The sequence below is a fragment of the Eimeria acervulina genome, genomic scaffold, assembly GCF_000499425.1.
Source record: "Eimeria acervulina Houghton genomic scaffold, Eah_scaff291, whole genome shotgun sequence".
Lineage (NCBI taxonomy): Eukaryota > Apicomplexa > Conoidasida > Eucoccidiorida > Eimeriidae > Eimeria > Eimeria acervulina.
In genome coordinates, this window is record NW_013547889.1 from 26,221 (window position 1) to 38,398 (window position 12,178).

Below are 12,178 nucleotides of genomic sequence, written 5' to 3' on the forward strand. Positions count from 1 at the left end.
TCTATCAGCAAGAATATTATATATATATATATATATATATATATATATATATGCAAATGCATATATATATATATATGCAAATGCATATATATATATATATACAAATGCACTTATCTATTCTATTTATTCTAATCCTAAATGTCTATCAACACCTCCATCTTGGTGTTATACAACTCAGCAAGGGGAAGCGTTAACTCTTCTTAAGAAAATTCAAAGGCAGCAACAGCGGCAGCACCCGCTGTCTTTGCAGCCTCACCGTCGAAGCCTATAATAATATTATCTACGGTGTATCCCCATGTACAGATAATATATATATTATATATTATATATATCTTATGTACTGTATGTTTGTTTGTTTTTGTTTAAATACACCACCTAGATAGTATTATTGTATATAGGCCTATCCAATCCAGGTATATATATTATTATATATCATATATATATAATATATATAATATATAAATATATATATATATGTTGTATATAATATTTATATTATAATTATCCTAATTAACCGCTCAACACGCAAACTCCCCCCGCCTCTTTAATCTTCTTCTCTGCCAACTTCGAGAAGAAACGAGCTCTAACAATGAGAGGTAATTTAGGTAGAGAACCCTTCCCCAGCACCTGCATATCCACAAACCCTAAACCCTAATAAACCCTAATCATAAACCCTAATCACAATACATCTTCTAAACCCCTGTGCTGTGGTGCATGCAGCCCCTTGCGAGATAATACCACCACCTAAACCCTCAAACCCCGCTATTATAGTTCTATATCTATTTAAAACCCTAAACCCTCATTCATGCTGCTGAATCCCCACAAACCCTAAACCCTAAACCCTAAACCCTAAACCCTTGATATTTATTTACCTTGAAGTATCCTGCTCGTGTGCAATCCAAAACAAATGCCTTTCCCTTATTACCGCTCTTTGCTTGCTCCAATGCATTTGGAGACATCAAAGACCAGAGTCTGTCAACATTAATCACGGGGCAGTACTGTTGGTTGCGCAGCAAATGAAAGTGCCTCATGCCGACCTGAAAACACAAGAAAAAACAAACAGAATGATACCACATACACCCCAAACCCTAAACCCTAAACCCTAAACCCCAGACAAAAAAATTCACTCTGCCCAAGGCGCTTGCGGTGTACGCTGAGGTTCGGGTGTATGCACAACATTTTGAATATCAGATTTCGAAGGTAGCTGCGCTGTATGTTGAGTTTATCAGTTTCGGGTGTATGGTGAGGTTCGAGTGTATGCTCAGTTTGCTGTGTACATATGAGTTGTTTGGGGTGTATAATCAGCTTGTGGTGTATGATGAGCTCGGGAGGTATGATAAAGATGAATCTGCTCAGTCTTTGCGGTGTATATTGAACTTGAGGTGTATAGCCAGCTCGTGGTGTATGCTGCGTTTGAGGTGTATATTGAGGTGTATATTGAGTTTGAAGTGTATATTCAGTTTGAGGTGTATATTCAGTCTGGGGTGTATATTCAGTTTGGGGTGTATATTCAGTTTGAGGTGTATACTGAGTTTGGGGTGTATATTCAGTTTGAGGTGTATATTGAGTTTGAGGTGTATATTGAGTTTCAGGTGTATATTGAGTTTGAGGTGTATATTGAGTTTGAGGTGTATATTGAGTTTGAGGTGTATACTGAGTTTGAGGTGTATACTCACCTTGCCGAAGTACCCAGGGTGGTATTTATCGAAGTGAATTCGATTGTGATGTAAACCACCAGCCTTACCGCGACCTCCTGGGTGTTTGCGGTGCTTCCCCACGCGCCCATGGCCTGAAACCCGCAAACCCTAAACCCTAAACCCTAAACCCTAAACCCTAATCATTTGAAAGAGAGCCGAATTCGGAGCCCCTTTTATTCAATCCCCTGCTCAGATTAAAACCCTAAATCCTCATACTCTACCCTTCATATGCAGATGCTCTCTCTTTACACAAACAAACCTAAACCCTAAAACCTAAACCCTAAACCCTAAACCCCCGCATCACCTGCAGAGACGTGGCCTCTGAGCCTGCGAGTCTTCCTGAGGCGAGTTGTCATCTTCACTTAAAAATTTCTGCACAACAACACAAACCCTAAACCCTAAACCCTAAACACAGCCCCAAAAACTAGAAGAAGAGGCAGCAGCAGCCGCAGCAGTAACGTCTGCAGCAGCAGCAGCAGCAGCACCCTCTGCTGCTGCTGCTGCTGCACAGGGCTAAAGGACTGCTCCTTCCAGGCGAAAGAAGAGCATCAAAATATAGAGAAAGTGTAATTATCTTTTGCTGCTGCTGCTGTTGCTGCTGCTGCGCCTCCCGATGCCCCCCGCGGCAGCGGGAGCCGCAGCAGCAGCAACAGCAGCAGCAGCAACTGCAGCAGCAGCAGCAGCGTGCAGTGCCTCACCCCAAGCCTCAAGAAGAACTCCCAGAAAACACCAAAGTATACGGTCTTATCACCTTTCAACAGCAGCAGCAGCAGCAGCAGCAACAAGATCTGCTGCGCGGAGGCTTCTTGTGGGGTGGGGCTGGCGCAGCCGCAGCCGCAGCAGCAGCAGCAGCAGCCGCTGCTGTGGCTGCTGACGTCTGCAGCAGCAGCTGCTGCATGCATGCACACGCCTTCCACAATAGCTACTCGATTAACAATACACCCGAAATAACTTTTATTTTAAGTGCTTCACCAAGATACACTCAACAGTACTGCTGCTGCTCCTGCTGCAGCAGCTGCTGCTGCTGCTGCAGCAGCAGGAGCGGGAGCAGCCGTTTGCAATTTATTAGGCAAACTCTACTGAAATTTGCTGCCTGCAGCAGCAGTAGCAACAGCAGCAACAGCAGAAGCAACAACAGCAGAAACAGCAGCAGCAGCTACCAGCAGCAGCAACAGCTGTGCACATTGCTCCAGCAGCAGCAGCAGCAACTGCTGCTGCTGCTGCTCGAACAGAAGCAAAGATGAGAGGGGGAGGTATACGCATCCGACCCCCGGGGGTGCGTCAGCCGAACGGCAAGTGGAAACCCTAAACCCTAAACCCTAAACCCTAAACCCTAAACCTTTTTCAGCGGTTTGTGTGCAAGCCTGCACACAACCGCATGCCTCTTCTTTTTGTTTATTTGACTCGTACTGCGCTGCTGCGCCTTCTAGACTTCCATTTATAACACCTATATCCGGCTTTCGAGGGTTTAGGGTTTAGGGTTTAGGGTTTAGGGTTTAGGGTTTAGGGTTTGTGCTCAGGGTACTTCAGGATTTGGCCGCATTTGGAGTTTCAGCGGATGAATTACCCCACATGGCCTCCTCCGAATTCTTCGCCTTTGCATCCGGTTTGTTAGGGTTTAGGGCTTAGGGTTTAGGGTTTAGGGTTTAGGGCTTGTTGGAGCCTGCGTTTGAGTTGGGGCGTCAGCTGGGGATCTAGGGTTTAGGGCTTAGGGTTTAGGGTTTGTGCTGCAGATTGAGCCCTGGGGCCGTCAGGTTTTTGTGTTTACTCCCTACGCCGCCGATCTGACTGCACCTCTCTCAGGGCCTTATCCGCGTTCTCCTCCCTTGAGGGGAGTAAGTGTCTAGGGTTTAGGGTTTAGGGTTTAGAGTTTAGGGTTTAGGGTTGTGCCTCCGAGTTTAGGATCAAGCTTCGGTTTAGGGTTAAGCGCTGGAGCCGCTTTATTAGAGCATGTCAAGCTCTGGGGGCTTGGGGTTTAGGGTTTAGGGTTTTAAGGTGTAGCTGGCTCTGTTTAGCTCTTGCCTAGGGTTTAGGGTTTAGGGTTTGGAGTGTCGTTTTTCTTGCTTCAGACCCTGGCTTGTGAATGCTGCCCTAGGCTTTGTGTAGAGTTTAGGGTTTAGGATTTAGGGTTTGGGGTTTATTGTTAGGGTTTGGGGTTTAGTGTTAGGGTTTAGGGTTTAGGGTTTGTGTTGCAGCCTGCGCCTCCTTCGGTTCGCCTCTCCCCTCGATTGGAGCGTTTAGCTGCTGAATCTGCAGCAGCAGCAGAGCGTGCTGCTGCTGCTGCTGCTGCAGGTGGTTTGTTGGGTGTGTTGTCTGCTCCTGCGTATGCAGCAGCAACAGCTGCGAAGAAAGCAGCAGCAGCAGCAGCAACAGCAGCAGCAGCAGAAATAGCAGCGGGGCCGCTGCAGCAAGCAGCAGCTCCTGTTCTTTGTATAACCGACTATGGCAGGCGTCCTCTATTGTTTTTATCAAGCGAAGATTTGTCTGAATTAAAAAGGCATATGCAGCACTTCTACACCTTAATGCGAGAATTCAAGCGCTCCGCCAAGGTAAACAATGCTGGGGTTTAGGGTTTAGGGTTTAGGGTTTAGAGTTTTCAGGGGGTAGGGTTTTGTATGGCGGCGTTTGAGGGTTTAGGGTTTTGAGGGTTTGTCTGTCAGCGGCTTTGAGCTATGCGGGGGTTTTCTTCTTTAATGTAGCTCCTTCTCAACTTAGGGTTTAGGGTTTAGGGTTTGTCTTTTGCATGTTGTTTGCTGTTTTAATCTTGAGGGGATATCTAGGCCCATAGGACGCAGCTTGAGGGTTTAGGATTTGGGGTTTATGTGCTGCAGCAGTTCAGCGAAGAGGGCGCCTGACGCCTGCTGCTCGATGTGAGGGTTTAGGGTTTAGGGTTTAGGGTTTGGGGTGTATGTGCCTCAGGCGTCTGATATAGAAAATATATACAGAGTGCGGAGGCTGCTGCTGCCCTACAAGACAGTTGGTATGCAGCGGATGAAGAAGGGGGAGCATCAGTCTTACGGGATGAAGAAGGGTGTTGCACGCGAACGAAAAACCTAAACCCTAAACCCTAATCCCTAAACCCTAATCCACTGGTGTGTACTTGTTACACAGCCAATACTAAACCCACTCGACACGTAAACGGATACACCACAGAAACAGAAACCCCTGAAGAGGAGTTCAGGAGTTTCAGCTGAAAAGATAGAGATTCAGGCTCAAGGGTTTAGGGTTTAGGGTTTAGTGAGGTTGTGTGCAGGGGGCTTTGGTGTTTCTTTGCTGCTCCTTCCTCTCTGAACTTTTTTTTTAATTTTGTTTGTTTTTAATTCGGTTTTTTAACAACGCTGGCGTACATTTGCTTATTTTATCCTCGCCTTTGAATTTTTTTTAGGGTGTACGTACATCGCAGATATAGATGTATGAAGTAGGTGTAAAGTATTATGTATATGGTGTAGTATAGACAGTAGACAAAGCACAAACAGTGCAATAAGCAGATCAAGAAGGAAAAGCTCAAGCAAAACCTGAACTAGAAACACATTATATTACATTGAAATAAAGAGAGGAGTTGCGGTGTATGCTCAGCTCCCATCGTCTGCTCTACCTTCAACGGTTCTGGTGCTGTTATGATTGAAATATGGCTTATTTCCTTCGTTTTCTGCATTTTAATAAGTTAATAAACCGTTTTTATTTAAATTACCTCAAAAAAGAAGAAAATCTCCAATGAATTAACCGCACCAGACGCCTTGCTGCTCCACCACGGAGGTGAGCATACACCCGAAATGGTAGTGAAAATGCGTACATACGAAGTCGAAAATACTGCAAAAACTCGCGGGAATTGATTAATTTAAATTAATTTAAATTTAATTAATGTAATTTAATTTAATTTAAATTAATTTTTTCAATTTTAATTCCCGTTTCCCTCTTCGTTTGCTGTCTTAGGGGCTCTAACATGCGGCGATAGCTCAGTTGGGAGAGCGTTAGACTGAAGATCTAAAGGTCCCTGGTTCGATCCCGGGTCGCCGCGCTTTTTAGAAAGTTGCAGCTTTTTGAATAGAAATGGAGCAGCAGCTTTTGATTTAGCTGCAGCAAATACCTTTGTCTCACCAACAACAAAAGAGAAAATATAAAAGAGAAGAAAGCGCCTTCCTGCTGCTGCTGCTGCTGCTGCTGCTGCTGCTGCTGCACACCGCATCTTGCTGCTGTTGCACGCTGCAGTCTGCTGCTGCTGCTGCTGAGGATTTTAGAACTGCCATTGCTGCAGCACACGTTGCTGCACCAACCCATCGAAATGTGCAGCTGCTTCAATTAATGCAGCGCCTGCTTCTATCCATCACACCGATAGATTTTGCTGCTGCTGTTGTTGCTGCTGCTGGTGCTACTGCTCGGAGTATCGCCTGAGACCTTGAAATATGTCCTCTGGTTGATGTCTTTGCCTTTCTGTTTGTTTGTCTGCATGCGTATAATTAATCTGTTTCTATCATTACCTCCTGTCCCCTCTGTCTTCTTCCTATTTATTTTTTTTAATTTTGTTTGTCTTGTTTGACTCCACTTCATCTGTTTATTTTTTAGTTTAACTCTCTATGCTTTGTTGTTTATGTTATCTGCATGTATTTGTTTGCTAATGCAAATAGAGACTTATTAAAGCTATGTCTCTGCTTCTTTTATGCCTGCTTCTTCTTCTGTTCTCACCTCCTTACGCATTTTAACAATATATATATATATTTTTAATCGCCCTTTTTAAATTATTACCAGCAATAAAAACTCAAAAAACAACGGGCTGCCCCCAACAAGTCGAATGTATGGCGGTGTTGCTGAGGTGTATATACACCTCAATAAGTGTTCTTGAGGTGTACATACAGAGCACTTCTTAAGTGTATATATACACCCCACTGAGTGTTATTGAGGTACATATATATATATATATATATATATGTATATATGTATATATATATATATATGTATATGTTTATGAGGTGTACATACACCTGAAAGTGTTGTTCTTGAGGTGTATGTACACCTCTTTGTTTGATTTTTCTGAGGTGTACGTACACCTCAGTGTGTGTACAAGTGCTGTCTGCGCCGAAATAATAAACAAATGTACAAATAATTAAAATAATAATCTCGCGATGCATAAAGCGAAGTACAAACCCCCAAAAAAACCCTTTCAGGTGTATGACGGGCAGCAGAATTACGGTGTACATACACCGCAACTATTATATTATAAGATTACATTATATTATATTAAGACGGATCGAAGGGGGAGCATTCAAACACCTCCTGCAGCGTGAAGCTCTCTTCTGCTGCTTTGCTGCTGTCTGCTGCAGCACAACGAGCAGCAGCCCAAGAAGACGCTAGCGATGAGGCCCGCTGCAGCAGCTGCTGCAAATCTCCCTCAACTCCTGCTGCAGCAGGTCCTGCTGCTGCTGCTGCTGCTGCTGCTGCATCCTGAAGCCCCGCAGCAGTCCCCTCCGGTGACTCGCCAGAGGTAGGAGGTTCAAGAGACAGAAAATTACGCTCGTCTACTTCTTCTTGCTGCTGCTGCTGCTGCATCTGCTGCTGCTGCAGCTGCTGCTGCTGCTGGGGCTCAAGAGCGCCCACGCTGCTGCTGCTGCTACCAGCAGCAGCAGCAGCAGCAGAGTCCTCTGCTGCTGTTGCTGGATCTGTGAATAACGCATCGAACAGCTCCATCTCATCTGACGGATCTTCTGCTGTTGCTGCTGCTGCTGACTCGCCAAAGCTGTTGCTGCTGCTGCTGCTGTTGTTGTTGTTGCTGTTACTGCTGCTGCTGCTGCTCCCGTCTCCCTGCTGCTGCTGCTGCTGCTGCTGCAAAGGAGACAGGCACTCATAGCCGGTAGGACAAGGTAGTTGGTCTTCTTGCAGCAGCTGCTGCTGTTGCTGCTGTTGCTGCTGCTGCTGCTGCAGCGCCAGCAGCAAGTCCTCCCCCCAAAGCCTTTCTAGGCAGAAATCTACATCTTGAACACAAAGAACAGCTGGCTGTTGCAGCCACTGCAGCAAGAGCTGCTGCTGCTGCTGCTGTTGCTGCTGCTGATTCTGCTGCTGCTGTTGTTGTTGCTGCTGCTGCTGCTGCCTCGCGATAGCATACCCAGCAGCAGAATGAAGCACTTCATCTATAAACAGCTCGCAACCAAGAGCAAGGACCCGCAGCAGCGGTGTGTCTATATCAGTTGCTGCTGCTGCTTCCTCTTCACCTGCTGCAGCAGGCCCCAGACCATCTGCTGCGCTGCTGCTGAAGTCTTCGTCCTCTGCAGCAGCAGCAGCAGCAGAAGCAGGAGCTGCTGCTGCAAGGCTGTCTGCTGCTCCCCAGCCTGCGCTTCTGTCTACCCCAAGGGTGTTCTCCCCTTGTTTCTTTCGTTTGCTGCTATCAGCAGCAGCAGCAGCAGCACCTGCTGCATCTGCTGCTGCTGCTGCATCTGAGAGACATCTTCTAAGAAACCAACACCAAGTGCTTCCCTCAGCTTCAAGTGCTGCTGCTGACTGCGGAGTATTGCTGCGGTCATCCTGTTGCAGCATATTTCTGCTGCTGCCAGCTAAAGCAGCCGGCACACGGACGCCTGTTTGCTGCTGCAGCGCGTCATCGTAGAAGCTGCTGCTGCTGCTGCTGCTGCTGCGCTGCTGCTGCTGCTGCGGGGGCGGTTGCGGTAACCTCCGTACGGGTTTGAAGGTTTTTCCTGTGGCGGCGATATTTTGCTGCACAACAGCTGCTGCTGCTCGGTCTGCTGTTGCTGCAGCACACGCAGCAGCTGCTGCTGTTGCTGCTGCTGCTGCAGTTACAGGCGCAGAGATACGCACGGGCTGTACAGACACCCGAGGAGGCCCCTCACCACTACTTAGAGGGTTTTTAAATCGGCTATCAAATTTTTGCTTCGAAGAAATGGGCATAGAAAGCCCCTGAGGCAACGAAGCCCGCATCCTACACCCGCAGCATTGCTGCTGCTGCTGCTGCTGCTCTTGCTGCTGCTGCTGCTGTTGCTGCTGCTGCTGCTGCTGTTTCTGCTGTTCCTGCTACTGCTGCTGTTGTTGCAGCTGCTATTGCTGCTGCAGTGATGTTGTTGTTGCTGCTGCTGCTGTTGCTGTTGCTGCTGCTGCTACTGCTGCTGTTGTTGCTGCTGCTGCTGCTGCTGCTGTTGCTGCTGATGAGGATGGGAGCCACCCTTGTCTGGGTAGTAGGGGCTTAACACCCTCCCTGTTGCTGCGTGAGTTGCTGAGTTATGTCGTAACTGCTACTAATGCTGCTGCTGCAGCAGCAATACAGAAATGCTGCTGCTACTGCTGCTGCTGCTACTGCTGCTGCTGCTGCTATTACTCGGGCTCCGCCCCACGCCTGCAGAGGCCGCCTCTTGTTATCGGCCTTTCCCTGGGAGTCAGCGGGATACCAGTTCCTTCCGATGAAGTTGTTGCTGCTGCTGCTGCTGTTGCTGCTGCTGCTGCTGCTGCTGCTGTTAAGCGCTGCGGCAGCCGCGTATATGTCCACAGTCTGTCTACAGCGACAATTCAAATAAATCTGCTGCAGCGCCTCTACAACTAAGTTCTGTGTGAGAAGCCCTTCAGCAGCAGCAGCAGCCGCTGCTGCTGCAGCAGCGGCTGTTGCTGCTGCATGCATGCGCTGCTGCTGCTACTCACTTCCTTGGGTTAGCAGCATCGCGCTGAAGTATAATAAACAATAAAGCTATAACTGTGAAAACACAGAAAAGTATGATCTTTAGGTACTGCGTCTACAGCAGCACGCTATAGCCGTAGTTGTTCTTGCTGCTGCTGCTGCAGCAGCTGCTGCTGCTGCTGCTGCTGTCGTTGTTGCACCGAAACAGCGTACACGAAGGCCCAGAGGGGTTTTCAGTAGCCGCAGCACTTAGAAGGGGCTCCTGACTAGCGGGATATGGCGACTGCTGCAGCAGCAACAGCTGCTGCTGCAACAGCAGCAGCAGCAACAGCAGCAACAGCAGCAAATACCACTGCGCCAGAGACACCTGTGGAGCTGCCAGCAGCAGCTGCTGCATTTCTTGATGCCTTAAAGCAGCTACCAGGCTCTGCTTCTGAGGGGACGTATGCAGGCCTCCTGAAGCAGCAGCAGCAGCAGCAGCAGCAGGAGAAGACAGTCGAACCAGCAGCTAAGCGAGCCCGTAGAAACAGCAATCTAGAGCAGGCAGTCTCTGCAGCAGACACCACTGCTGCTGCTGCTGCGACTGCTGCTGCTGCTGACTGTACACCCGAAGGCCTTACCGCACCTATGGAGGCGTTGCGGCGGCAGCAGCAGAAGACAACTCATTTGGGTTTTGCTGCTGCTGCAGCTGTTGAAGCAGCACTGCTGAAGCTGGAGCAGCAAGTTGAGAGATGCGTCTCTCTCAGACACAAACTGCGCCAGCAGCAGCAGCAGCAGCAGCAACAGCAGCAGCAGCAACAGCAGCAGCAGGAAGCGCCTGTTAGCAGAGAAGGCAATGGTGAGTTATGTTGCTGCTCCCTGCGTCAAGTATAGAGCCCTGGAGCTGCTGCTGTTGCATCTACTGTTGCTGCTGCTGCTTCAGGTGCTGCGGTTGCTGCTGTTGCTATTGGCTTTGCTGCTGTTGCTGTTGCTGCTGCTGCTTGTGTTGTGTGCAGCAGCAAAAGGAGAGCCTCAGGCGAAGGCTGCAGGGTCTGACGCCGCCGGAGATGCTCAATCGGCATGGTTAGTGCTGCTGCTGCTGCTGCTGCTGCTACTGCTGCTGGTTCTGCTGCTGCTGCTGCTGCTACTGCTGCTGGTTCTGCTGCTGCTGCTGCTGCTTTGTTAGTACTTGGTGGGAGGGGGCAGCACGTGAGAAAAATGTATGCACTTTCTGCTGCTGTTGTTGTTGCTGCTGCTGCTGCTGTTTCAGGGCGGCACTGGTTCGCCAGGCTTATAGCAACACGAACACCACCAGCAGCAGCAACAGCAGCAGCAGCAACAGCAGCAGCAGCAGCAGCAGCGGGGATATGTTGGAGACTGTACGAGCCCTGAATGAAGCGCAGCAGCACAGCATTCCTGCTGCAGTGATGGAGCTGCGACGGTGCCACCGGCTGATGTGTCTGCAGCAGCAGCAGCAGGATCAGGTTGTTGCTGTTGCTGCTAAGAGGGGCTTTGCTGCTGCTGCAGCAGAGAGGGAAGCCAGCTATCAATACGCGCTGCTCTGGGGCTGTGTGCTGCTGCTGCTGCGGCGCTCAGAGACGCATGCAAGAGCCTTGCTGCAGCAGCTGCGCGAGCAGCACGATGAAATCAGCAGCAGCAGCAGCAGCGACGGGTTAAAGGCAGAAGCAACTGAGGGAACAGCAGCAGAAGGAGACATGTCTCTTGCTGTTGCTCTATATAGATTTGCTGCTGCTGTTTCAACGGAGGATGTTGCTGCTGCTGCAGCAAAGGCAGCAGCTTCTCCTTGTGCTGCAGCCGAAGCAGCAGCAGTAGCAGCAGCAGCAGCAGCAGCAGAGGAGGCCTTCCATCACCGCCTTCTATCTTTCCTCACGAAGGAGCTGCAGCAGCGGGAGCAGCACATTGCTTTGGTTGCTGCAGCAGAGAAGCGGCGACTGGCTGTGAGTTACGCTGCTGCTGCTGCTGCTTCTGCTGCTGTTGCTGTTGCTGCTGCTGCTCCTCCTGCTGCTGCGTCTGGTGCTGTTGCTGCTGTTTTTGCAGATGGTTCTTCTTTCTCTATCGCCGCTGTTGCTGCTGTTGCCGCGTCTGCTGCTGTTGCTGCTGCTAGTGCTCTTGCTGCCTCAACTGTTGTTACCCGTCGGTGGTGCTGCTGCTGCATCTGCTGCTGCTGTTGCTGCTGCTGGTTTGCTGCTGCTGCTGCTGTTTCGAACGGCGTCCCCACAAGAGGTGCTGCATGCATGCGCTGCGGTGTCTGTACAGGCGGAGAAGGAGCAGCAGCAAGCAGCAAACCGTTTGAGGACACTGCAGCAGAAGCAGCAAGTGCTGCGGCGTATCATCCATGAGTTTGCTGCTCTCTGCAGCGCAACACCTGCTGATGCTGCTGTTGCTGACAGCAGCAGCAGCAGCAGCAGCAGCAGTGCTGGCAGCAAGAGTGGTGGCGCCACCACTACGAACACTTCTAGCGGCAGCAGCAGCAGCAACAGCAGCAGCAGCAGCAGCAACAATAACAGCAACAATAACAGCAGCAGCAACAATAACAGCAGCAGCAACAACAGCAACAACAGCTACTCGAAGCAGAGTCCTGCTGCTGAAAAGGAGCAGCAAAACACGAAAGGATGAACTATCATCCTGTTGCTATTGCTGCTGTTCCTGTTGCTGCTGCTGCTGCTGCTGCTGCTGCTGCTGCTGCTACGTTTAAAGGCGCGCTGCGGCAGACAAACAGCAGCAACTTTAAGAGAGAGACAAAGACAGAGACACAGCAAAAAGGAGACAGTTTATTTCTGTCTCCTATTTCTTATTTATAATATATATTAATATATTATATATAATATATAATATGTAATATATAATATATAATATATAATATATATTA

General features: G+C 49.0%; 4 protein-coding genes across 4 annotated transcripts; 2 read left to right on the plus strand and 2 right to left on the minus strand.

Moving 5' to 3' along the window:
• Positions 1-510: 510 nt before the first annotated feature.
• EAH_00031120 (ribosomal protein L22, putative) lies at positions 511-2,053 on the minus strand (the record flags this gene model as incomplete). Its single annotated transcript, XM_013392416.1, has 4 exons — positions 511-627; positions 873-1,037; positions 1,677-1,789; positions 2,002-2,053. 4 exons carry the CDS (start codon positions 2,051-2,053, stop codon positions 511-513), a joined length of 447 nt encoding a protein of 148 aa, XP_013247870.1.
• Positions 2,054-2,937: 884 nt separating this feature from the next.
• Positions 2,938-4,366, plus strand: EAH_00031130 (hypothetical protein, conserved; the record flags this gene model as incomplete). Its single annotated transcript, XM_013392417.1, has 5 exons — positions 2,938-2,950; positions 3,218-3,303; positions 3,431-3,532; positions 3,893-4,246; positions 4,358-4,366. The coding sequence occupies 5 exons, from the start codon at positions 2,938-2,940 to the stop codon at positions 4,364-4,366; spliced, it is 564 nt and encodes a 187-aa protein (XP_013247871.1).
• Positions 4,367-6,932: 2,566 nt separating this feature from the next.
• Positions 6,933-8,621, minus strand: EAH_00031140 (hypothetical protein, conserved; the record flags this gene model as incomplete). Its single annotated transcript, XM_013392418.1, has 1 exon — positions 6,933-8,621. The coding sequence occupies one exon, from the start codon at positions 8,619-8,621 to the stop codon at positions 6,933-6,935; it is 1,689 nt and encodes a 562-aa protein (XP_013247872.1).
• A 964-nt stretch (positions 8,622-9,585) lies between these two features.
• Positions 9,586-11,925, plus strand: EAH_00031150 (hypothetical protein, conserved; the record flags this gene model as incomplete). The annotated part of the gene is made up of 4 exons (XM_013392419.1): positions 9,586-10,147; positions 10,305-10,371; positions 10,559-11,246; positions 11,566-11,925. The coding sequence occupies 4 exons, from the start codon at positions 9,586-9,588 to the stop codon at positions 11,923-11,925; spliced, it is 1,677 nt and encodes a 558-aa protein (XP_013247873.1).
• Between the last annotated feature and the right edge of the window lie 253 nt (positions 11,926-12,178).